Consider the following 23,468-nt stretch of genomic DNA (forward strand, 5'->3'; position numbering starts at 1 on the left):
AGGCACACCACACACACACACACACACACACACACACCGCAGCCATGTCGACAGCCGCGCTGCCGAACCGTGCCAAGCACGACTGGGCCGACGACGAGGACATTGACGAGACCGCCGTCAGCACCGAGCTGCCGCCGCCGCAGACCATCAGCAACAAGGATGGCACCAAGACCACCATCAGCTACCGCTTCAACGAGCAGGGCCAAAAGGTCAAGACCACACGCCGCATCCGCTTCATCACCCACCGTGAGGTCGTCAACCCCCGCGTCGCCAACCGCATGACGCTCTCCAAGTTCGGCCTGTCGGCCAAGGACCCTGCCGGCCCGGCCACCGACACCACCTCCATCGCCGAGAACATCATCTTCCGCCCCAGCTCCAACTGGCGCAAAGACGCCAAGGACGAGGCCAAGGACCCCAACGCCAACGCCCTCAAGGACAAGCTCAAGGACAAGAAGGTCAAGTGCCGTATTTGCAACGGCGAGCATTTCACCGCCCGCTGTCCCTACAAGGACACCATGGCGCCCATCGGCGAGACTGCCGGCGCTGCCGACACGGGCGCCGACGATGACGAGGGCGCCGCCTCGCGTGCGGGCGCGGCCGGCGGCGACGGCAAGAAGGGCTCGTACGTGCCCCCCGCGCTGCGGGGCGGTGCGGCGGCCGCGGGTGCCGGCAGCAGCATGGCGGGTGCCGGTGGCAAGTACGGCGAGCGCGACGACTTTGCGACGCTGCGCGTGACGAATGTGTCGGAGCTGGCCGAGGAGCAGGAGCTGCGCGATATGTTCGAGCGGTTCGGCCGGGTAACGCGTGTGTTCCTGGCCAAGGACCGCGACACGGGTCTGGCCAAGGGCTTTGCGTTTGTCAGCTTTGCCGATCGGACGGATGCAGTCAAGGCGTGCGAGAAGATGGACGGCTTTGGTTTCAAGCACCTCATTATACGCGTGGAGTTTGCCAAGAAGGCAACCTAAGGGGGGCGTGGAGATGGGAAGACGCTCTTCGTTTTTCCCCTTTGATGCAGAGTCCACGGAGAGAGACATAAATGCAAAGGCCAAAGAGGGATCGGGGACGGGAACGGTAACGGGAACGGAAACAAAAAAAGGTTTCTACGCATTCCTAACAATGCCATTTGTTTGTTCGTTTGTTTAATCTGTTCTTTTTGATCTTGTAATTCACGAAACTTGACAGGTTATGAAAGAGAGATTCTTCTTGTTCTATCGACTGTGTACTATCTGCAAGAGACTGCTACACTGCCCACGGATGTTTACTAATACGAAAAGAACCACAGGATGCCGTGGTCGACTTCTTCTTCCTTCCTTTTGCGCAGCCTGCGGCTGGCTGCGCTTCTGGTCCGTGGTCGAGACCGGTACTCGTAATTATCACGCATCCGGGCCGCAGTTCGCGTCGAGACGGAGGCAGGCCCCGAAGGCACTATAATAGAAGACCGTCGTTTCGCTCTCTGCCTGTTTCTCTGGCCTGTGCCTCTACTTGTAACTGACGCAGAGATGGAAGCCGGCGAGGGCTCCGGAGCAGATGTCGTTGCGGGAACCCGGTTTGGGACAGTCCGCGCTGTACCACTGGACCGGCCACTACGCGACGAACTAGCATTGGACGACTTGGCAGCTGTCTGTCTGTTCGAGACCGCACGATCTTGGGCCAAGGCATCGTCTGCTCGTTTTTTTGCCAATGCTTGCTTCCGATCTCTTTCGTTGTTGCTCGCGCTCGCCAGAAGGGGCGTAAACAGCGACCGGTACTGGATACCAAGGCCAGGATACTCTGGATCAGATCGTGCGCTTTTGTTTCCGCTCACAAGACTGGCGGAAGGCGCACTGGCGCTCGTACTGGTCGTTCTGTTGGATCCAATCTCCTTCGCGGCAACATTCTCGATGAAAATATGCGGCGTCAGACGGAGCACATCGACGGAGAGCCTCAGGGCTTCTTGCAGATGGTTCTTGGCTTTGCCGTAATGGTCTTTGGCCTCGGCATACAAGGCGCGCGCCTCGGCGGAGCGTCGATAGACATTCTGGCGCTGCTGAAGACGCTGGGCCGTGCTGGCAACACTGATGCTGCTGTGATTGCTCCGAATCAGGGACTGGACGTCTGCAACGGAGCTCCCTCGAGCTTTGGATGACTGTGACCGTGTCGATCTTGCAAGCTCAGTCGACTGCGCGAGCCGCTCCTTTGGCTTCAGCAAAGAGACCTCTCTTTGGGAGTCGTTCTTCTTGGTTCCGTCCGTGTTCATTATTCTTGCATCTCTCTGCTTCCCTGTCGATCCCGAGGAGCTTCCTTGCGATGGGATCTGCTTTCGAGTTGACACCTGTTCTGGTTTGGGTGTGTGCTCTCTAGCTGTCGGTTCTTTGGCCAGATTGCCTTTGCTATTTTGCTTCTCCGCGGTGCTCCCCGTGTCCCTTTTCTCGACGACGTAGAGGGCCGATCCCAGCAAGGGAGTCCTGCTCCCCCCATTTGCATCGGAGCCAAACGACACTACCGGCTGCGTTCCGGCGGGCAGCATCTTGCTCGATTTCTTTTCGGTGGCCACACCCTTGATGGGCTCATTGTCTTTCGACCTTTTCCCAGTCGGTTTTGTCTGTTCCACAACCCCAAGAATGGACGACGTTACAGCAGACTTCGGTTGTGAATAGACTGATGGTGGAGGGACTGGCGGCCGCGATGGATGAGGAGGTGCGCCAGCCACCACTGCCAACGGTAAAGGGGAAGACGATGTCGGTGGTGCAGGAGAGCAAGGCCGTGGCCGCAGCCTGTTTGGGCGTGGAGGCACGATCGGGGGCTTTGCTTCGCGGACCATGTTGTGATGGTATCTGGGATATACTCTTGGGAGGCGATTTTGAGCAGAGCTTGAGACCTTTTGCACTTTCTTCTTCTTTCAACTTTGAAGAGAGAATCGACTGCGAGAGCCTCCTTTTTAACAAAGGTCCCATTCACAACACACACACACACACACAAGTACACGCACACTGCCTCCATTTCGTCACCCGTGTCACCGTTCCCACACCTCCATCGGTGTCTCTAGACACACCGGACCACCGACCAGTGCTTACCAAACTCTTGGTTGACGGGTTGTGAGCCAAGCAGAATGGATCAATATATTCTAAGCCAGGAGCCATAAACAAAAAAGACCGCTAGTTGCTTCGCTTACCCAGAAAACGCAGGAAAATAAATATAAACAGTAGAACAACAAACGCAACGAGATGGAGGTGCGGGCTGTAAAACTATAACAAAGGGCGTAATAAATACCAGGCACAACGCGTAGGAACCGGGGGCGCACTGAGCAATGTCTGCAATCTCGCGCATCTAGACTTTGCCTGAGTCAATGCTGTGCCTCTGCCTAAGCCTCTCTCCAAGAAAGAGATAAAAAAAGGCTCCACTGCAGTGTCCCATAGAAGTGCCCCATCATCGGTTGGATATGAGATACTAGGCTCAGGGCACTTTCATCCTGAGAGTGCACAGCTGAAGGCTCACTTGATCCATCTGGCCGCCACCCGACGGCAGGAAATGCACCGGTCAAGAGGTAGGATCCAAGTATAGGACTCAAAAACGAAGCCGCTGCTGGTGACGGGCTCATTAAGCAGCTTTGCACGCGAAATTGGACCGGGGAATTTTTCATTGGCGTCGTGCCTCGCGGCCGCTAGGCAAACCTGCTGGCAAAATGCAGGACGTCCGCGGAAGAACAGACAAAACGGAACAGAACAAGGTTGGCCAGCAGCGTAAACAGCATGCAATAAGGCAGAGACGGGACGGCGGTGCGCAAAGGTGGTTGTGGTGGTGATTGTTGTGGTGGTGGCTGTCTGGGCGTATTGCGAAGCGTGTCCGTTTCGTGTCTTGAATGCCGCAAGGTTCGTTTTCCCGAACTGCCGACCATAATTTTCTGACTAGAGGGCCATGGCGTTGTGTCTTCCCTCATACCAGACGCGAATGTTGTCACAAGGCTGTGATGCACTCTGTCACGTATTTATGCAAAAGCCTCCGGCTCCTTGTTTTCGTCAACCCCCATCCATACGCTCCTGCCTGCCTGGCAAGGCTCGCTAGTCGTTGCGCTTGCCCTGAACGGCACCAGCAACGGCGCTGGGATCCGCACGTTAGCCCCCACCAACACGTCTGGAGGAAGGTGCAACGCCCCGATATCCACACCTTCCATCAAGCTTGCACCCCAAATCCGAGAAGCTTCGTCCTGCAAACGGCTTAGGCTCGTTGGGGACCGCGAAATTGCGCACAGAATTTTTTGGCCATTTTTTGCTCTTTTCTCATGCTTTGCCCTGTTCGACTTTGCTGTTTTTGTGGATTGTTTGTCGCTGTTCCAGCTGTGTGTTGCGTGGGCTGCGAAGATGCACAGTTTTGGGCATGTGACAGTACCCACGCGCGCGTGGCCTCCTTCCCGTCCTTGCCAAGTCAACCCCAACAAAAAACCAACAGGCGGTTCCAAGTGTAAAATCGTACGTCGTCAAACGGCAAGAGCTATGGGTGAAGTGCGTTTCAACGGTCAATGACGGCAACCGCGATTGTTCGTCATCTGATCGCAAACCGCCTCTCTGCGTGTGTTTCAAGGACACGTTCTGCATCTGCCGTACTTTGCGGCAATACCCCTCCATTGCTCTTTCTTTTGCGATCGACATCTCTGTTACTACGTCGTACTTCCTGTTTTCTTGGATCGACGGTGAGGCAGTGGGCTTCTCCTGCCTTCCGCCCCCTTCTGAGAAGACCCCACTAAAGCTCGATCCCTTCCTTCCTCACTACTAAAACACAGCGACCCGGTGTTTCCTGCCTCTATCTACTTTCGCTTCCCTCTATTTTTGCGTGCCTCACCGCGGGCTTCTCACCTCTCTTCGTTCTCTTCTTCATCTCCTCAATTGCTTCGCCAATTCTCGCCGTTGCTGCATCCTCAACCTCCCGCTTGCAGCTCAATCCCGCCCCACCCAACCATGAGCTCTGCCCCAGACGCAGCTCTGGAGCAGCCCGGCCAGCTCCGCCAACGTCATGCCCCTGCCGACGGTCCTGTGGCGGCATCCGTCTCCGCCAAGGGCGACGTGAGCAGCGTTGGCTCGGAGCCGTCTGGCGAGGACGTGTTGAAGCCCAAGAAGACGTACGGCCGGACGCCTGACGGCACAGGTATGTAGCTCGTGCTTTCAGCCCTTGCATCTGTCGTGTTGTGTGTACACCCCACGTTTCCGGGATTACCCCATGTGGAGAGCAATCGTACATGTGGAACATCGAAAACAAAACCAAAGAGAATCTTGTCGCTAACGATGGCACCCGTCGTATTTTTTTATATTTTTTTTGCCGTGCAGTCTTCACCGTCCCCACAACCCATGACATGGTGTCGCAGCTGCTCGATCCTCGCCAGCCGAAGAACTTGTCCGACGTCGTGGTGCTCGCCATTCTTGCCCTCCACATTCTCGCCGCGTATCTGCTCCCTGCCGGCCTGAAGCGTCCTGTCTGTGCTGCGCTCTTTTTGTTCTGGCGCGCCTCGTACAACATTGGCATTGGCAGCTTGTTGACCGTGCAGTCCAAATACCGGCTGCTGGTGACCTGGGCAAAGCGGTGGAAGCTCTTTGAGAATCCGGAAACCGGCAAGAACCCGCGTCCATGGCTCTACCGCCTTCTGAAGTGGGAGCTCGAGGCCAAGATCCCGGAGGACTACGTCTTTGAGAAGGCGCCCATCGAGTATAACACCTGGCTCGTCTTCCGCCGCGTTGTGGACCTCATCTTGATGTGTGATTTTGTGTCGTACTGTCTGTTTGCTATTGTGTCGAGCCACCGCCCCGAAAGCGAGAGCTTTGTTATGGCCGTCGCCCGCTGGGCCGTGGGCATTGCTCTGTTTGGTTTCAACCTCTGGGTAAAACTCGATGCCCACCGCGTCGTCAAGGATTTCGCCTGGTACTGGGGCGACTTCTTCTACCTGGTCGACCAGGAGCTCACCTTTGACGGCGTCTTTGAGATGGCCCCGCATCCCATGTACTCGATTGGTTATGCCGGCTACTACGGCATTTCCATGATGGCAGCCAGCTACGACGTGCTGTTCATTTCCATCGTTGCCCACCTCGCTCAGTTTATCTTCTTGGCCGTTGTCGAGAACCCGCACATTGAGAAGACATACAACCCGCCCACCCCGCGCGCTGCGCGTGCTGATTCTAGCCTCAGCACAGATAGTGCCCATGCCCAGGCGGTGCAGCACCTCAGACAGCTCCAGGACGCCCAGCAGCAGCCCATTGACTCGACAACGCCGGCTGGCGGCGCCGCGGCAGTCCCCGCAGTCGTTCACGATCTGTGGGGCATGGCGAACCTCGACCTGTTTCGCTCGATCGACTACTCTGTCATTCTCCTTGGCGGCTACCTCTCCTTCCTGACGATCGTGACCCCGAACACACCGCTCTGGCAGGGCCTTTCGCTGTTCCACGCCATCGGTTGGCGCATTTGGTACAACGTCGGCCTTGGCCTCATCTTGCGCCGCCAGTCAAGTGCCAAGTGGTTCACCCGTCATTTCCTCAAGTATGGTGAGAGCGCCGGCGAGGCCTGGCGGCAGTGGAAGGGCATGTACCACATCAGCATGGCCATGTGCCATATGTCGTTCATGATGGCCTGCTGGAAGATGTACTCGCCCCCCGAGAACTGGAATTACGGCTGGGCCATCCTAAAGCACGTGCTGGGCAGCAGCCTTGTGGCTCTGCAGGTGTGGACGGCGTTCAGCATCTACGACGAGCTCGGCGAGTTTGGCTGGTTCTACGGCGATTTCTTCTTTGACAGCACCGGCAAGTTGACCTACAAGTCCATCTACCGGTACCTGAACAACCCGGAGCGCATCATCGGCACAGCCGGTCTGTGGGGCGCTGCCCTGATAACGTGGAGCCGGTCCATCTTTCTCCTGGCGCTGATCGGCCACATTCTGACGCTTGGCTTCCTCGCGTATGTCGAGAAGCCGCACATGCAGAAGATCTACGGCCGCAAGCTGCGCTCCGAGGCTGGTCTGACCAAGTTCATCCGCAAGTCTCTTCCGCCGCCGGTCAAGGAGTGGCAGGACAGCGTGGACCGCGTCCTCGACGAGACGCGGCACTTTGTCGAGGAGTTTGTGGACGCCGCACGGCCCAAGCTGGCTGCTGGTGTGTCGACCATTGTGCGTGATACGTCAGCACTCTTCAACAAGTATCCTGCGCGTCTTACGATTACTCGTATTGTCCCTGGCGTGGCTGGCTTCGACCCCAAATACTACAGTCTCGAAATCGAGGGTGAGCAATTGCCATCGCCTATGGTCCAGAGCGGCAGCCGAGAGTCGCACGCTGCTGCCGCTGCCTCTTCTTCTATGTCTTCCTCTTCGTCTATTTCTCCGTCTCCCGCGGACAAGACCAATGCACGCGCATACAACAACGGTCAGACGATCGTGCTGCAGTATGGCGCTCCCATCCGCGTGCGCTGGACAGCACCAGCCAATCATTGCAAGAAGGACTGGGTTGGCCTGTATAAGGTGGCGGACGGCCGGTCACGGGAGAAGACCGAGGTGCCGTCTCTTGGCCGTTGGGTGCCGACGACGCCGGGCGTGTTCGACACTGCTATTGACCGGGGCATTCTGTCGTCGGACGAGCCAGTCAAGGGCGGCAAGGCGTCGCCTGATGACCCAGACCTGGTGACGGGCGAGATGGTCTTTGAGGGCGATCAACTGTGGTGGACCTCGGGCGTGTTCGAGTTCCGGTACCACCACGACGGCAGCCACAACGTCATGTCGATTTCACAGCCGTTCGAGGTACGGATCGCCAAGTTTGACGACGACGAAGAAGGCTCTGTCGACATGGGCCTCAGCGGCGGCGGTGGTGGCAGCAAGATCGGTATCTACGCCAAGGCCGTCGAGGAGGCGTTGCTCCCTGTGGTGCAGAACTGCCTGGACCGCGACCCAGACATTGCACCGACGACCGCCGATGACGTGTTTGGCGGGCATGTGGAGCGGGACTCCAAGTATGCGCGACGTGTGGTGTACGCGATCCACCACATGTTTGGTATCGAGTTTGCACCGGCTGTGGTGCCCGCTGACGGCACGGTGCGCAAACTGGCGTACCGGATATACAGCGCCAAACAAGTTCTTGTAAGTGGACCCCTCTTGTCGTTGTTTTTTTTATCTTTTTACCTTTCCCATGCCAACTGATTTGAATCTAGGCACCGTACAGCATGTCACCGTCGCGGTAAGGCGCGTGACTATGCGTCTTGCCCTGACTTGCACCTTCTCGCCCCCATATACTTTCGTCCCCATGCTCTCGTCCCGCCTTTCGACTTGCTCTCCTCTCTTCTCCGCTTTGTCGCCATCTCTACGGCGATCTTGTTAGCCTTTGTTCTTGTTCTTCTAGAATGAGTTTTGCATTTACACCCCCCAAAAAGCGATACCATGGCGAACAGAAATTACATACATACGATGGATAGATATTACGTTTTGTGTTCTGTGTTCCCTTTTCTTTTGATATTTTCCTTCTTGTTTTTGATGCGAAGTTCCTGGGTCTTTTCTTGGACCGAGTGGCTGTGGGTTGCGCAGGTTCCGTTCCAACACGGCGCCTACAAGTAGCAGATTATGTTTGCAATGATATATTTTGGATCTTGGCCTGCCTCCAATTCTTTCTTTTGCAACATATTTATTTAGTCTCCTGCAGCAATATTTTGAGAGTGGTACTCTCACTCGACGTTGGCTATCATACATTGGTAGTTTGGAGGCTTGTGTTGTCGAAGCCGTTTCGTCGCAGTCTCCGGCATTGGCAGGCTCTGCAGCCAACAAACAGAGACACAATGTCGTGTGGCGTTCCTACGTGACTTTATTGGCCGATGACATGTGCGTGGGATGCTGCCAGCGTGGTGGTGCTATGGGTGGGCCCTTCTGGTTAGGCACCACCCCAGTTTCAACGTTAATGTTCGCTTCCAAACTGCCGCTCCCAAACACGAGCAACCTTTCTGACTTTTCTTTGCAGCGTCCAGATGCTTCCCAAGAGTCTGGACCGCCAGAGACCACTTTTTCTCCGGCTTCTGCCATTTTAGCCTATCTGGCGCTCCGTAAACAAGTCGCTCAGTGGGTATTTCGCGGCCAACTCCAGAACATGTCGCCAAACCAAAAGCAATTCTGCATTCCCCCAGGATTGATGGCATATTGACTTGACAGAGATCAAGCACCTAATCGAGTATACGACCGTCCTCGCAGGCCGCGCAGAAAACAACGACTTTCCGACGTTCAGACTTCGACGTACACGACATGGAACTAGACAGACCCATCTCTCTACCTTGCTGGCTTTGTGTGCGATGGCGTGCGATGCCTTTCAGAGCAGAGAGTGAAAGAGGACGCTTTTTCTTGTGTTCGCCTGCTTATTGAAGCAGTACGCCGCGCTTGCCTGATGAGGGCTAGAAATGGCAAAATGATTCTGTACTATCTCGTATTCTGCTCGTTGGCAAATTCCACGGACAACGAAGGCCAGGCAAACCCGAAGCCAAGCCAATGTATAAATAATATTGAGACCCTGGGCCTGATTCTAGAACCATGTCGACTACCTTGCCGCAGGCAAAAGCTTCGTTCGTCGGGCCCCGCCCGTTGCTTGCTGCCGACGACGCCGCAGAGGCACCAGATGCCCAGAGTACTGATTCTTGGTTTATGTCTATGAAGCAGATGCGCAGCCACAGAATACCCACGGATGTATTAGTGGATGTGTTTATTCGTCCAGGACGATCCGCCGAGAAAGCGCAAGGTAGCGCCGCTCACGATGCTCTGTCTGCTTTTGCATTCCTCCCCCACACTTTCGCCGCAGGGCAGAGACGCTTGTCCACTTTGGTCCATCGTCGTGTGCTTCTTGTATATTGCTCGCGTGCATTGAATGTCGTGCTTCCGCCTACCGGAGACGCTCCGTGCGGTCTCGAGCTTGCCGGTCCCTGGTGGCATGTTGGCCAGTCGTCTTCTCTGTGTCTGATTCCTCATTGGCGGTTCGTCTACGACTCCTGTGCCTCATCTGTTGCAGCCTTTGGTCCTGGATCGCTCCTGTAATCCTTCTATTTTCCGTCATATAAATTAAAAAGGCTTGTTTGCTTCCTGTTCCCGTCTGCCCGTGGTTCCTTGATCGTCCCCAATCTCTTTTCATACTTTTATCCTTGAGTGTGCCGGTTTTCATAGTCTCCTTCTCCGCATTACAGGAGAAAACCGTCATATATTCCCTTTACTTTTCTTATGTTGTGCTCATTACCCATACCCCTCTGACAATCCTTGAGAATCATCCAATCCCAAACAGACAAACAAACATAAAAAAGAAGGATTCCAAAAGTCTTGGCATTTGGCCCACTTACACCAAAACGGCCAAATAGAGTCAAACAGGACAAAATCAACGAAGATGCGTCCAACGAGGCTAAAACAAAACGACGAGGCCTGAGAAAGATACAAAACCGTTTCTGACCTCGAAGATAACTCAACCGAGACAGCGAGGGAAAAAACTACCTGGCACAATCCTGCATCGTATCAAAAAGCGCTCGCTTCAGGACCGTCCTCTAGTCTGGATTATTGGGGATCAGACCCTCACTTTGATACCACGATTGCCACAACCGAACAACACGTCGCCTCGGCAGAACACTCGCTGACATCTTGGTTCTGGTCTGAACCTGGCATTTGTCGCAGAAAAGGATACGGGAAAGAAACTGAAAGACGGCGTCGCGCAAAAATGGGTGCAAAAAGTGATTGTTAAGAGACGCAAAAAAAGGCAGGCACGACCAAGTAGCACGTGGGCCAATTCGGCCCAGCTCGTGGACCACGCCTTCCCCAGCAAGACAAGACAGCAGCAGCCTCTTTCCCACGTCGTGGTCGCTTCTGGCCATCGATCGTCGCTTCTTTCCCGCCGCGTGCATTTGCATCGTTCCTTCCGCTGTCAGTTTTCTGAACATTGGTCACTCCTTCCCTCATAGTCTTGGCAGCCGAACATTTCTCCTGACATTTGACATTTGACTTTCGATTTTCTTTTGTCTCTCGTCTTTTTGTCCCTTGTCTTCTGTCTCTTATACCTCCTCGCGCCCACTTACACCGTCATCTTTCTTTTCTTCCCGTGTCACAATGGCCTTCCCCAGTTTGATTACCATGTCTCCGGCTTCTTGACAATATGAAGACCGCCTCTACTCCTGGCTAAAAGGGGCCAACCTGTCAGTTGAAAAGGGTGTCTTTTGTCCCTTTTTTTACGTTGTTCCTTTGTAGTCCACCTCGTTTCTTTTTTCCATATCCTCCTCGTCAATCCGCAATGGTCTCGTTATCACGGACTTGTGCCGTTTTCGGGACCATGGCAGGGTTGGCTACGGCAGCCGACCTTGCCAGCTATGTATTGCCACTGGTGAGTTATGTCGGGCCTTTCTCTCTACTTTTCTCTCTTCAGACACATCCCCATAACCAAAGCTATTCATGTCCTTTAGATTGGCACAGAGGCCGGCGGAAACACCTTCCCCGGTGTTTCGGAACCCTTCGGCATGGTCAAGCTTGGCCCGGACATGGACACCGGTCCTGATGCCACTGGTTCAAGTTATTCGGGCTATGTCCCAGGTGCCGCCTTTTTTACTGGCTTCAGTATGCTACACGAGAGTGGAACAGGCGGTGCTCCAAAATATGGCGTCGTCTCGCAGATGCCCGTTGCGGGCACCCCCGTGGAAAATCCGCTCCTGCGCCACGCCGATGCCCGTGGCGCCGTGGCCGACGAAGCCAGTCCGGGCTCCTACAAAGCCACCATGGCCTCGGGTATTGTCGTTGAGCTTGCTGCCTCGTCGCGTGCAGGACTCTACCAATATACATTTCCAAACAGCGCCAGCGGCACGAACAGCGTTATTGTCGACGTGTCGCATTTTTTGCCGGCCCCCGACCGTGCCTACCTGAGCCAGCACTACCTCGGCGGCAACATTTCTGTCTCCTCCAAACCTGACGGCAGTAGTCTTCAGTACCAAGGCGCCGGCACCTACAACAATGGCTGGAATCTGTCACCCGCTTGGACTGTCTACTTTTGTGGCTACTTTGATAGCCCGGGCACGGTGCAGACGTTTGTCGGCACCAGCAGCACCGGCAGTACAATGCATCAGTTTCCTGCGGCAAGCACCGTGGACACATCACCGAACCGCCTCGGTGCCGTCTTTTCCTTCAATTCGACAAGTACGAACACTGTCACGTCTCGCGTCGGTGTCTCCTTTATGTCAACTGCCCAGGCCTGCAGCAACGTCAACAGCCAAGTGCCGCCGGGCACCAACCGGACGGCCCTGGAGGCACAGACCCGAGCCGCCTGGAACGACCAGGTGCTTAGCAAAATCACGACAACGGACAGAGACAATACCACGCGGCTTCAGCTGCTGTACTCGTCCTTGTACCACATGTTTCTGCTGCCGCAGAACAAGACGGGCGAGAACCCCTTGTGGACCTCGTCGGAGCCCTACTACGACGACGTTTTTACTCTCTGGGACTTGGTAGGTGAAAATTTGACAGCCCTTTCTTTCATGTGTAAGATCAAAAATAGCCTCTGACGTCGACAGTTCCGCTGTACGACTGCCCTGTTCCACGTTCTCCAGCCGACCATGTACGAAGAGTTCATCCGGTCGCTGGTCGACATCTGGCGCCACGAGGGCTTCATGCCGGACGCCCGCTCGTCGTTTTTCAACGGCGTTACTCAGGGTGGGTCGAACGCCGACAACGTTTTGGCCGATGCTTACGTTAAGGGCGTGCGCGGTAGCATCAACTGGTACGATGCCTATGCTGCCATGGTGACCAACGCCGAGACCGTGCCGGTCAACAACAACGACCCGCGCGACCCGACCGGCTCGACAAAGGAGGGCCGCGGCGCCTTACCGGACTGGCACAACTACGGTTTCATTACGCGGTCCTATGGTCGGTCCGTCACACGTGCGGTCGAATACTCCGTCAACGACTTTTCGCTTTACCAGGTTGCCTCGGGCCTGGGCAAGGCCAGCGACGCCAGCAAGTACCTTGACCGGTCACGCAACTGGCGCAAGCACTGGAACCCATCGGCGGCATCGCTCGGCTTCTCTGGGTTTCTGGTACCACGGACAAAGACCTCATTTATTCAGCAAGATCCTCTCCTATGCGGCGGATGCTACTGGGCAGACGATTGTACGTGCAGCAGTCCCGGTATTCTAGTTGGATTGTGTACTAACAGGGGTGCAGACTACGAGGCTCTTTCGTGGGAGTACTCGTTCAACGCCCATCACGACATGAAGGCTCTTGTTAACTACTCAGGTGGCGACACCGCCTTCTCTAACCGACTGGCCATGATGTTTGTCCCTGGCCAGCGGCCCATTGGTTCGGCACAGTTTAACAATACTATCTTCAACCCGGGCAACGAACCCAGCTTCACCACCCCTTACCTCTTCAACTTTGTTGGCCGCCAGGACCTCTCTGTTCAGCACAGCCGTGCTGCTGCCGACGCCTACTACCTGCCAACCCCAGGGGGTCTGCCGGGAAACAGTGACGCCGGCGCCATGGAATCATGGGTCCTTTGGTCCATGATCGGCTTATACCCGATCACCGGACAGACCACGTTCCTTATTGGCTCGCCCTGGTTCCACGACCTCACCATCAGTCTCGGTGGCGGCAAGACCTTGCAAATCACTTCGACCAACGTCACCACCACCACCTCGTCATCACAGGCTATCTTCGTTCAGTCCCTCAAGGTCAACGGCCAACCGTGGAACCGGTCCTGGCTCACCTATGACGACATCTTCGCCAACGGCGGCCGCCTCGATTTTGTCCTCGGCCCCCGGCCCTCCAACTGGTCCACCGATGGCATTCCGCCGCCCAGCCCGGCTACCGAGGACATAGTGCCGCCACCATTGGTGCTACCATCCGTCGTTGACCAGGACCGCTTTAGTTGGCGCGTTGACCGGCCGGTACTGGCGAGTCTGGTTAGTGCTGTGTGCGCTACTCTGGTCATCTCGGCCGTGTACCTCTGCCTTCGGCGTCGCCGCTCGCAGTTGTTGGGCAAGGGCCAAGCGCACCAGATACCTACTACGGAGGTACCACCTCCATCACCACCACAAGGAGTGAAGTCTAAGCTTTTAGGATTGCAGCCCCGGGTGCTTCAACTGCCAGCGATGGCATTTCAACAGCTGAGACGGGGTTCTTTCGGCTCCGCAAGAAAAACCGATGTGGCCGTCAACGAAGCAGCCGTTACAACGGGGCCAGCTGTGAAAGCAATAGCAACGACTGTCTCTGTTAAAGCAATCGATGATCTTAGCGTCTCGGACAGCCAACGGACCGATCGCTGCGACGATGATGCCCCCAAATCCAGCGGCGAGGCTGAGGTAGCATCTCCTGTGGTGCTTCAGCCGGCACATGCGATGGGCCTTGATGCTGTTTGATACGGATTTTCGGCCTATTTTCTCTCTCCTTCTTTCGCACATACTTGGAAACATATTTATCAGCAGTACATGTCGGATTGAGCGTTTCCTCTTCTCAATTATTTTCTGTTTTAGTTCCTTGCTCGTCGCACTCGGAGTTGCGGCCCCTGCTCGAAATCCTCAGCAGTATGACCGACGCAAGAGATACCCATACATTAGACAGTCTTTGTCGTTTTCTAGAGCCACAAATTAAATAAACATCAGTCTTTATATTTCGAAATCCAATACTGGTTTGTGCCCGTGCGTTTGTCTTGCACTTGTACTGTATTATTGCGGACGATGTGCAGCAGCTGTGTATATAGCGCTCTGAGACCCCGCTAGCCGCTTAACCCCAACTGAGCTTTGGTACTACACGGCCACAACTCTCAACGTCACCCCGGGCGGAGACGTCCGATCACGCTCCGTGCTTCTTGACAAAGCCAAAACACAATTTTGAGCTCGTTCCAAAATGTCGAGCCGTCCTCGCCAGCGCCTGTTCACGGCAGTGCTGCAAACATCCGCTGTTACAGCCAGCCCAGGACCTGCTGGCCGGCGATTGTTCTCCCTGTCCGCTCATCGGAGGGCCGACTTTGCCCATGCAGTGCGTCACGTTCGAGCGTCTGTCGTCTCGTCTTCTTATTGACAATTAGTTGACTGACACGCATGCAAAGGTCATTGGCGGCGGCGTCGTCGGCCTCGCCGTAGCACGTGCCCTGGCGGAGCGGGCAGCAACGGTCGCTCCTTCCTCGTCCGCATCGGCATCGTCTGTGCTCCTGCTCGAACGCCACGACACCGTCGGCACCGAAACCTCTGCCCGCAACAGCGAGGTCATCCACGCCGGCCTTTACTACGGCGCCGACTCCCTCAAAACCCAGCTCTGCATCCGCGGCCGGCAGCTGCTGTACGCCTTTTGCGACCAGTACGGCGTGGCCCACCGTCGCACCGGCAAGTGGATTGTGGCCCAGACGCCCGGCCAGCGCGCGTCCCTCGAGACGATCTATGCCTTTGGGCAGGCCTACCACGACCGCGACGCCGTTCCTCTGCGCTGGGTCGGTGCCGCCGAGGCCAAGGCGCGCGAGCCCGCGGTGCGTGCGGAGACGGGCGTGCTCGAGAGCCTGGCGACGGGCATCGTCGACAGCCACGGCCTGATGCAGACGCTGCTGGGGCTGTTTGAGCAGGCAGGCGGCGTGCTGGCACCCGGGTCGCCCGTTGTGAAGATTACGCCGCTGCCGGTCGGCAGTGCCAGTGCATCCCGGCAGCCAGGCGACGGCGGCTGGCAGCTGCACGTCAAGACGTCGGCGGCGGACGCCGAAGAGACGGTCGTGACGGCCGAGACGATTGTCAATGCAGCCGGCCTCGGTGCGGCTGCTGTGCACAACATGATTACGCAGCGGAACGGCGCGGCCGACAAACAAGAGCCCATGACGCTCCACTACGCAAAGGGCAACTACTTTTCCTACGCCCACAGCCAGCCGCGCGTGTCGACGCTCGTGTACCCAGCCCCGGAGCCAGGGCTCGCTGGTCTCGGCACACATCTGACGCTCGATCTGGCCGGCCGTCTCCGGTTTGGGCCCGACGTCGAGTGGGTGGACGACCCGACCGACCTGGCTGTCAACGCGCAGCAGCTGCCCCGGGCCATTGAGGCCATCAAGACCTACCTGCCGGGCATCGACCCAGCAGCGCTGCAGCCCGACTATGCCGGTATGCGGCCGAAGCTGGTCAGCGCGGGCCAGGGGGCGGCCGACTTTGTTGTCCGTAGCGAGCCGGGCTACCATGGTTGGGTCAACTTGCTGGGCATTGAGAGTCCCGGGTTGACGAGCAGTCTGGCGATTGGAGAGATGGTGGAGAAGATGGTCTATTCAAGCCGAGGCGGAAAGAGGTATGATGACGATAACGACTGACTCATTTGAGATTATAATAGATGTATTTTAATGACCTCGATATTTTGGTGACAATAAAACCATAGCCGAGTTGTGACAACAGTGTGGCCTCTGATCATGAAGCGGAGCGATACTGACCAACAAGCAAAAGAAGAAAATCTACAAGGCAAAAGAGACGAGATATGCAACCAAAAAAAAAAAAAGAGATGCCATTCAAAAGAAAATCCAGAGGTTAGAATAAACCATAGATGAAACAGACAAAACGCCAGTTTGTGCAGCCCATGTCCCGTGGAAGGGGGCTGTCCCATGTTGCGATCCCCATAACAGGCAAACCATCAAAAATAAAGAAGCGACATGGCAGAAAAGATCGAAACGGAGAAAACAAAAGAGAATATCAAAAATAGGAAAGAAAAAACCAGAACGCCCCAACGGTGTACCTAACAGAAAATCCCCTCGTTACCGCATCGTCACGCTCGGATAGAACATCCGGCTCTTGATGTTGACCCGGAACTCGTAGATGCCACCCTCCGTTCCGACATACCTAGGACGGTTAGGGACTGCAACGAAATGACAAAACGAATACAAAGAAGAAAAGGGGAGGGAACAAAGACTCACAGGATACTCCCATCCTCGCTCCAGGCAAGGCCGGCTGTGTGGCCGTCCTTTTGCTCTGTCGGGCCAGGCTCCCGAGCGCGCCGCGCCGTCGGAATGTTCGAGTCCCACGCCAGCAGGTTCGACGAGTTGAGCACCGTGTCGGGCAGCGGCAGCGGCAGCGCGTTTCGGTTGGCCCGCCGGGTGGCGTTCGGGATGCCGCCAAACCCGCGGTTGGTCGTCGCCGCCGCCGCTACCGTCGTCGTCGTCGTCGTCGTCGTCGCCCCCGGAGTTGTGGCGGCGGGCGGCTGGTCACCGAGCTGGTACGCATGCAGAATATCCATCGTCCGGCTGTTGCTCACGTCGTCTTGACCCCCGATACCACCACTGCCGTCGCCGCTGCCCCATAGCGGATCCCGTTGCCGTGTCGTCGAAGTCGCGGCGTCGCGGGACGAGAAGGCATTGTCGTCGCTGCCCGAATCGTCGTTTTCGACGCCGGCAGCGAATGCGCTGGCGCGTTGCGCAGCTTGAAGCAGTCCGGTCGGCGCCGGTGCCAGCCAGCGGCGCTCGACGTCGGCAGCATCCCGGGCGTTGCGCAGATTCCGCAGGCTGCCGAGAATGTCGTTGACTGCCATGGTCACATTCTCATTTTGCTCGCGCGTCCGTGCGGCGCTCCGGGCGCGGCTGTTGCTGGTGCCGGTCCGGATGTTGATGATCCCACTGGCGGTGTTGCGGGTGCTCGCCAAACTGCCGCTGCCGCTGCCGCTGGCCATAGCGCCGCTGTTGTCCGCACCCGACGACATGCCTCGCGAGCCCAGTGACGGCCGTGACCGGAGCAGCCACGCCGCCCGGCGTCCAAAGTCGGACGTGTCCCGGTCACGATCCCGGTCGCGCTGATCCCGGCTCAGCAGTGCCTGCTGTTCGCGCAGCAAACGTTGCCGCCGCAGCATGCTCTGCATACTGCGGAGGTTCTGTGCATCGCCGGACGACGTCGGCATGTGGTACCAGTCCAGCGCGTCCCGAATGCGCATGGCCTGCTCGCTCGACGTCATATCGTAGTCGTTTGCCGGCGGACTGGTGGATTCGTTCAAGGCGTTGCTCATCGTGCTGTCTCCGCCGCCCGCATTGCCAGAACCGCCAGCGCCCTGCTGACCTGTCCGTCTACGCTGGCGCTCTTCCTCGAACTCGTCGTTGCGGATGACCTCGTTAATGTTCACGTGCTCATAAGCGTCGTCGTCGCACAACTGGAGGATCTGTCGCGACACGAAGCCGTTGCGCACGTCGGCGACACCCACCGACCCGTGGTCCTCGCTCCACGCCAAAAGGTCGTACGGGCCAGGACAAAAGGACATTTCGCGCACGGCACCCGAGTCCACGTTGGGATTCGACGAGTTGAAGCAGGCCACCAAGCTTGTGTTCGGGTTGGCGAGTGTGCTCGTCTCGTAGACATGGATCACGCCGTACTGTGTCGCGACGGCTAGATACCGGCCCGTGTTCGAGAAACACGCCGCAAAACTGCCGCGGTGGACACTGGTGTCGACCCGGCTCTGGCCGCGCAGGTGATGCTTGGCCAGCAGCTTCCACTCGTAGTGCTTTGCCGGCATCGTCTGTGCCTCGCCACGGGCGAGACGGTTGGAGCCGCCAATCTGCTTTTCCACGCGCTCGTGGATGTAGAGATAAGGGTCATCACTGACGGCCACCAGCAGCCGGCCGTCGGGCGAGATGACGGCGCGGTTAACGCAGTCGGGGTAGTCCAGCACATCGAGCTCCTCGGCCGTCTCCAAGTTGACAAGCGTGACCTGCTTGTCATTGTTGGAGAGCGCGGCGATCGGGCACGAGTAGGCACCCGGCCACAGCGGCACAAAGCTCGACGGGGTCCATATCGTGATGCAGTTGACACGGTCCGTGCCAAACTTTTGGCTCTTGGCCACCAGCCGCGACGGTACGGTTACCAACAATGCCGCGTCGGTCATGCGCATGTCAAAGTCGTCGTACTCTTCGTCGTCCATACCCGGTTCGTTGTCATCGTTGTCGCTGTCGTTGTCGTTGTTTTCGTTGTTCTCAAGGTCGTGGTCGTGGTCGTGGTCGTGGTTGTGGTCATGGTCCATGCTGTGTGGGCGCTGGGCCAGCCTGTCCTGGCTGCTCCCCTCGACCGTTCCACCCCTACTCCCTGCTGTCGATCCGGCAGCCGCGCCATCGCTGCTATCCCTGCGTCCCCGTCCTGGTCCGATAGCACTCGGCGACTGGGAGCTGGAAGCGCCCCGCGTCGCATTTACCCGGATGGCGACAAACTCGCCCTCTTCACCTCCACAGCAGACCCAGCCCTGCCGAGCCACGAGGCATCGCGGGGAAAACTCGAGCTCGGCAATCGTTTCCGATTTTCGTGTCGCGGTGTCGAACTCTTGGATGTGCAGGTTGCCGATGCCAGCCGGGAAGTAGACGGTGTCGTTGACGGCGCCAATGAGAGATCGCAGCTGCCAGTGACTAGATACAAGTGCAAAGGGTTAGTTTCCAGTAACAGACTGTATCGCTGGCTTCCAAAAGCCGAAGAGGTGACGCACATTGGATTGATGCGGGCACGATAGTGTCGTCTAGGCTCCCGGCAAATCAGGGCTTCGGTCGGATAGCACCTATCGTTTCGCTGAGGTTAGCACAGATGGCTCGATTGCGCGCGGATGGATTATCACCGCCGTCGACGACTCTGTCTGTGGACCATCCCCCAAGACATACGCAGTCTCGTCTTTCACATCCCCCACGGCCATGGCAGTCGAAATCGTCGGTGGTCAATAGCAGAACAGGGACAAAGTGGTGCGACATCCACCAGCAAAGGAGGAAGCGCGGTTGCGACGGGGGTGGCCCAGATACGGGCCGAGCGAAGAGAGGTAATCGGCAGTCGCAGGATTCGATGGCAACGCGACGCCGCAGCGGCTAATGCGTCCGTCGCAACGGGGGATGGTGTGGTTCGTGTGGTTGGTGCTGTCGTGATCAAAGTCGACGTTTGAAGGCGCGGATCGTCGTCGATTGTATCACAGCAGTCAGGGGCGTCCTCGCAGCGAGAGTCGACGTTGGTCGACCGATTCGTTTGATCTTTGTACAATCAAAGGATAGATGTCGGTGGAAATAAGACGAGGCGTGGCGGTCGTGTGCAGAGGGGGATGCAGTTTGATGACTATGTCTCTCAATTTGCGACGACGATGAATTAGACGAAAGGGCGCGAGATGACGTTCAGCAAGGAGCCAGCTGTAGTTTCCTTTGCGGAGGCACCAGACGCCGTACGGGGCTGCAAAGCGGCACTGTGTGCTCTGTAATTGGCGGGCAGGTGCGCCGCCCTGGCCACTGTGCGAACGGGATAGTGGATCGTGCGCCTTGGCGACGAGGCTGAAATCCCATGAAATCCACCGTAAGCTGCTGGGGAAGGCGCTGGCCTGTTTGCGCACTGTATTGCACTGTGTTGCACTCAACGCCAAAGAACGAGCTGCAAAGTGTAACAGAACAAGGACGCACCGCGGTATCAACCATCAAGTACGAAATACAGACATTGCAGCAGCAGTGAGTCTCCATTCTGGGAGCCACGCCGTGCGAGGCATGGGCGAGCAAAACGTTACAGCAACATTATGTGCCGGTTTTCGCTCATAGTGAAGGCGGTGAGTTGTGTTTCGGTGGACTAGGCGGCAGAAAGTGCGGGTGCTCTTTCCCTGTCTTTCGGCCTTCCTGTCCTAGCACAGCCCAGCTTTGGCACCTTCCTCCTCCGGCCCGGAACCCCAGCTTAATCTGTAATGTTTTGCGGCCCAGCGCGCTCCTGCTCCAATGGACCTCGGCCGCGAGTAAAAAGCGGCAACAGCTCGGTCTCGGTCTTATTCCTTCCTGCCGCTTTCGACCGCTTGCTCTGGCTGGTCCACGTAAAGCCGGTGAGGTCATTGGTACGCCCTGGTACGGAGTAGTAGAGAGTCACAATGCTGGCTGTTTGTGTGCTTCCTGAGAAGAGCAGCGTGGACACAATCAAGAAGATGGACATTGTGAGTGTGCTTGAGCGTCCTTTGGGGGAGCATTTTGCATTCTCAGGCAGGCCATCGCTCCTTCCTCCCATCCCGCTTAGACCCGGAACATAGTCACGTGTGCTACATTTGGGGGATACACGTGACCGTTCTACCGCTTTAGGAGTCTGTGGCAACCGGAAAAGTGGAGCCTATCGCTCTAGCGGGCGGCCAGCAGCCAATAGGATTCAGCGCCTGTGAGTGGCCCAGCACCTTCTCGAATTTTTCAGAGAGCAGGGGCAATGAAAAAAAAGAAGGAAAAGAAGCGGCCGAAAAAAAGCTCTTCCATAAAATCTTCCATCCTCTCTCCAGGTCCCCTCTGCCCACACCATTTCTTCATCATTTTCTCACTTTATACCCCACGGTGCATCTTGTCCCGACTCACCTCTTCTGCGCAGTCTCCTCCTTCGTCGTCCGAGTTGTCTTGAGTGGTCTCTGTTGTATCCTGTGTTTTCTTTTTTTCTTTTTTTCTTTCTTCTACACGTCCGACATCATGTTGGCCGCTCGTTTCTCCAGAGCCGTGAGTACCTTGTCCCATTCTCCCAGCTGCAATTCCGACGACCCGAGCCGTCCGCTAACCGGCACAGCTTCCCCGGGCATCCTCCGTGGCCACGCGCCCGGCGGCGATGCGCGCCAGCGCCTTCCGTCCTGCCTTTGCTCGCTTCGAGTCGACCGGCACCGAGGAGAAGGTCAAGGGCGCGGTCATCGGTATCGATCTCGGCACCACCAACTCGGCCGTTGCCATCATGGAGGGCAAGGTCCCCAAGATCATTGAAAACGCCGAGGGTGCCCGCACCACCCCCTCCGTCGTCGCCTTCTCCGAGGACGGCGAGCGGTTAGTCGGTGTCGCGGCCAAGCGCCAGGCCGTCGTCAACCCCGAGAACACCCTGTTCGCCACGAAGCGGTTGATTGGCCGCAAGTTCAAGGACGCCGAGGTCCAGCGTGACCTGAAGGAGGTCCCGTACAAGATTGTCCAGCACACCAACGGCGACGCCTGGGTCGCCGCCCGCGGCAAGAACTACTCGCCCTCGCAGGTCGGCGGCTTTGTTCTGCAGAAGATGAAGGAGACCGCCGAGTCCTACCTCAGCAAGCCCGTCAAGAACGCCGTCGTCACCGTCCCCGCCTACTTCAACGACTCCCAGCGCCAGGCCACCAAGGACGCCGGCCAGATCGCCGGCCTCAACGTCCTGCGCGTCGTCAACGAGCCCACTGCTGCGGCCCTGGCCTACGGTCTGGAGAAGGAGGCCGACCGCGTCATTGCCGTCTACGATCTGGGCGGTGGCACGTTCGATATCTCCGTCCTGGAGATCCAGAGCGGCGTCTTCGAGGTCAAGTCGACCAACGGCGACACCCACCTGGGTGGCGAGGATTTCGACATCACGCTGGTCCGCCACCTGGTCGACCAGTTCAAGAAGGACTCCGGCCTGGACCTGTCGGGCGACCGCATGGCCATCCAGCGCATTCGCGAGGCCGCCGAGAAGGCCAAGATCGAGCTGTCGTCGTCGCAGCAGACCGACATCAACCTGCCCTTCATCACGGCCGACGCCTCGGGCCCCAAGCACATCAACACCAAGCTGACCCGCGCGCAGCTCGAGAAGATGATGGACCCGCTCATCACCCGCACCATTGAGCCCGTGCGCAAGGCCCTCAAGGACGCCAACCTGCAGGCCAAGGACATCCAGGAGGTCATCCTGGTCGGTGGCATGACCCGCATGCCCAAGGTGGCTGAGTCCGTCAAGGGCATCTTCGGCCGCGAGCCCGCCAAGTCGGTCAACCCCGACGAGGCCGTCGCCATCGGCGCCGCCATCCAGGGTGCCGTCCTGTCGGGTGAGGTCACGGACCTGCTGCTGCTGGACGTGACGCCGCTGTCCCTGGGCATCGAGACCCTGGGCGGTGTGTTCACCCGTCTGATCAACCGCAACACCACCATCCCCACCAAGAAGTCGCAAGTCTTTTCGACGGCCGCCGACTTCCAAACTGCTGTGGAGATCAAGGTCTACCAGGGCGAGCGCGAGCTTGTCAAGGACAACAAGCTGCTGGGCAACTTCCAGCTGGTCGGCATCCCGCCGGCCCACCGCGGCGTGCCCCAGATCGAGGTGACGTTTGACATTGACGCCGACTCGATTGTGCACGTGCACGCCAAGGACAAGTCCACGAACAAGGACCAGTCCATCACGATTGCCTCGGGCTCGGGTCTGTCGGACTCGGAGATCCAGCGCATGGTGGACGAGTCGGAGCAGTACGCCGAGCAGGACAAGGTGCGCAAGGACGCCATTGAGGCGTCGAACCGCGCCGACAGCATCCTGACGGACACCGAGAAGGCCCTGACCGACCACGCCGACAAGCTGGACAAGACCGAGTCGGACCAGCTGCGCGAGAAGATCACTGAGCTCCGCGAGTACATCTCCAAGAGCCAGGCCGGCGAGGGCGATGCCACCGCCGAGGACATCAAGGCCAAGGTCGACGAGCTGCAGAACGCCTCGCTGAACCTGCTGGACAAGGTCCACCGCGCCCGCGGCGAGGACCAGCCCCAGGAGGAGCAGAAGCCCGAGGGCGAGAAGAAGGACGAGACCAAGCAGTAAATGCAGGGTGGAAGCAG

General features: G+C 57.5%; 7 protein-coding genes across 7 annotated transcripts; 6 read left to right on the forward strand and 1 right to left on the reverse strand.

The window, feature by feature from the left end:
• Nucleotides 1-44: 44 nt before the first annotated feature.
• Nucleotides 45-965, forward strand: SPBR_00900 (translation initiation factor 3 subunit G; the record flags this gene model as incomplete). The annotated part of the gene is made up of 1 exon (XM_040759219.1): nt 45-965. One exon carries the CDS (start codon nt 45-47, stop codon nt 963-965), a length of 921 nt encoding a protein of 306 aa, XP_040618197.1.
• A 923-nt stretch (nt 966-1,888) lies between these two features.
• Nucleotides 1,889-2,125, forward strand: SPBR_09067 (uncharacterized protein; the record flags this gene model as incomplete). Its single annotated transcript, XM_040767193.1, has 1 exon — nt 1,889-2,125. One exon carries the CDS (start codon nt 1,889-1,891, stop codon nt 2,123-2,125), a length of 237 nt encoding a protein of 78 aa, XP_040618198.1.
• Nucleotides 2,126-4,931: 2,806 nt separating this feature from the next.
• SPBR_00122 (phosphatidylethanolamine N-methyltransferase) lies at nt 4,932-8,181 on the forward strand (the record flags this gene model as incomplete). Its single annotated transcript, XM_040758442.1, has 3 exons — nt 4,932-5,118; nt 5,298-8,080; nt 8,152-8,181. The coding sequence occupies 3 exons, from the start codon at nt 4,932-4,934 to the stop codon at nt 8,179-8,181; spliced, it is 3,000 nt and encodes a 999-aa protein (XP_040618199.1).
• A 3,095-nt stretch (nt 8,182-11,276) lies between these two features.
• SPBR_00137 (glycosyl hydrolase, family 92 protein) lies at nt 11,277-14,346 on the forward strand (the record flags this gene model as incomplete). Its single annotated transcript, XM_040758457.1, has 4 exons — nt 11,277-11,327; nt 11,407-12,438; nt 12,541-13,019; nt 13,146-14,346. The coding sequence occupies 4 exons, from the start codon at nt 11,277-11,279 to the stop codon at nt 14,344-14,346; spliced, it is 2,763 nt and encodes a 920-aa protein (XP_040618200.1).
• Nucleotides 14,347-14,833: 487 nt separating this feature from the next.
• SPBR_00595 (uncharacterized protein) lies at nt 14,834-16,265 on the forward strand (the record flags this gene model as incomplete). Its single annotated transcript, XM_040758914.1, has 2 exons — nt 14,834-14,965; nt 15,036-16,265. The coding sequence occupies 2 exons, from the start codon at nt 14,834-14,836 to the stop codon at nt 16,263-16,265; spliced, it is 1,362 nt and encodes a 453-aa protein (XP_040618201.1).
• Nucleotides 16,266-16,700: 435 nt separating this feature from the next.
• On the reverse strand, nt 16,701-19,597 carry SPBR_00164 (l-2-hydroxyglutarate mitochondrial precursor; the record flags this gene model as incomplete). The annotated part of the gene is made up of 4 exons (XM_040758484.1): nt 16,701-16,785; nt 16,860-19,319; nt 19,397-19,465; nt 19,566-19,597. 4 exons carry the CDS (start codon nt 19,595-19,597, stop codon nt 16,701-16,703), a joined length of 2,646 nt encoding a protein of 881 aa, XP_040618202.1.
• A 1,765-nt stretch (nt 19,598-21,362) lies between these two features.
• Nucleotides 21,363-23,451, forward strand: SPBR_00327 (molecular chaperone DnaK; the record flags this gene model as incomplete). Its single annotated transcript, XM_040758646.1, has 2 exons — nt 21,363-21,389; nt 21,457-23,451. The coding sequence occupies 2 exons, from the start codon at nt 21,363-21,365 to the stop codon at nt 23,449-23,451; spliced, it is 2,022 nt and encodes a 673-aa protein (XP_040618203.1).
• Nucleotides 23,452-23,468: the final 17 nt, after the last annotated feature.

This window comes from Sporothrix brasiliensis (assembly GCF_000820605.1).
Source record: "Sporothrix brasiliensis 5110 chromosome Unknown Cont19, whole genome shotgun sequence".
In the NCBI taxonomy this organism is placed as follows: domain Eukaryota; kingdom Fungi; phylum Ascomycota; class Sordariomycetes; order Ophiostomatales; family Ophiostomataceae; genus Sporothrix; species Sporothrix brasiliensis.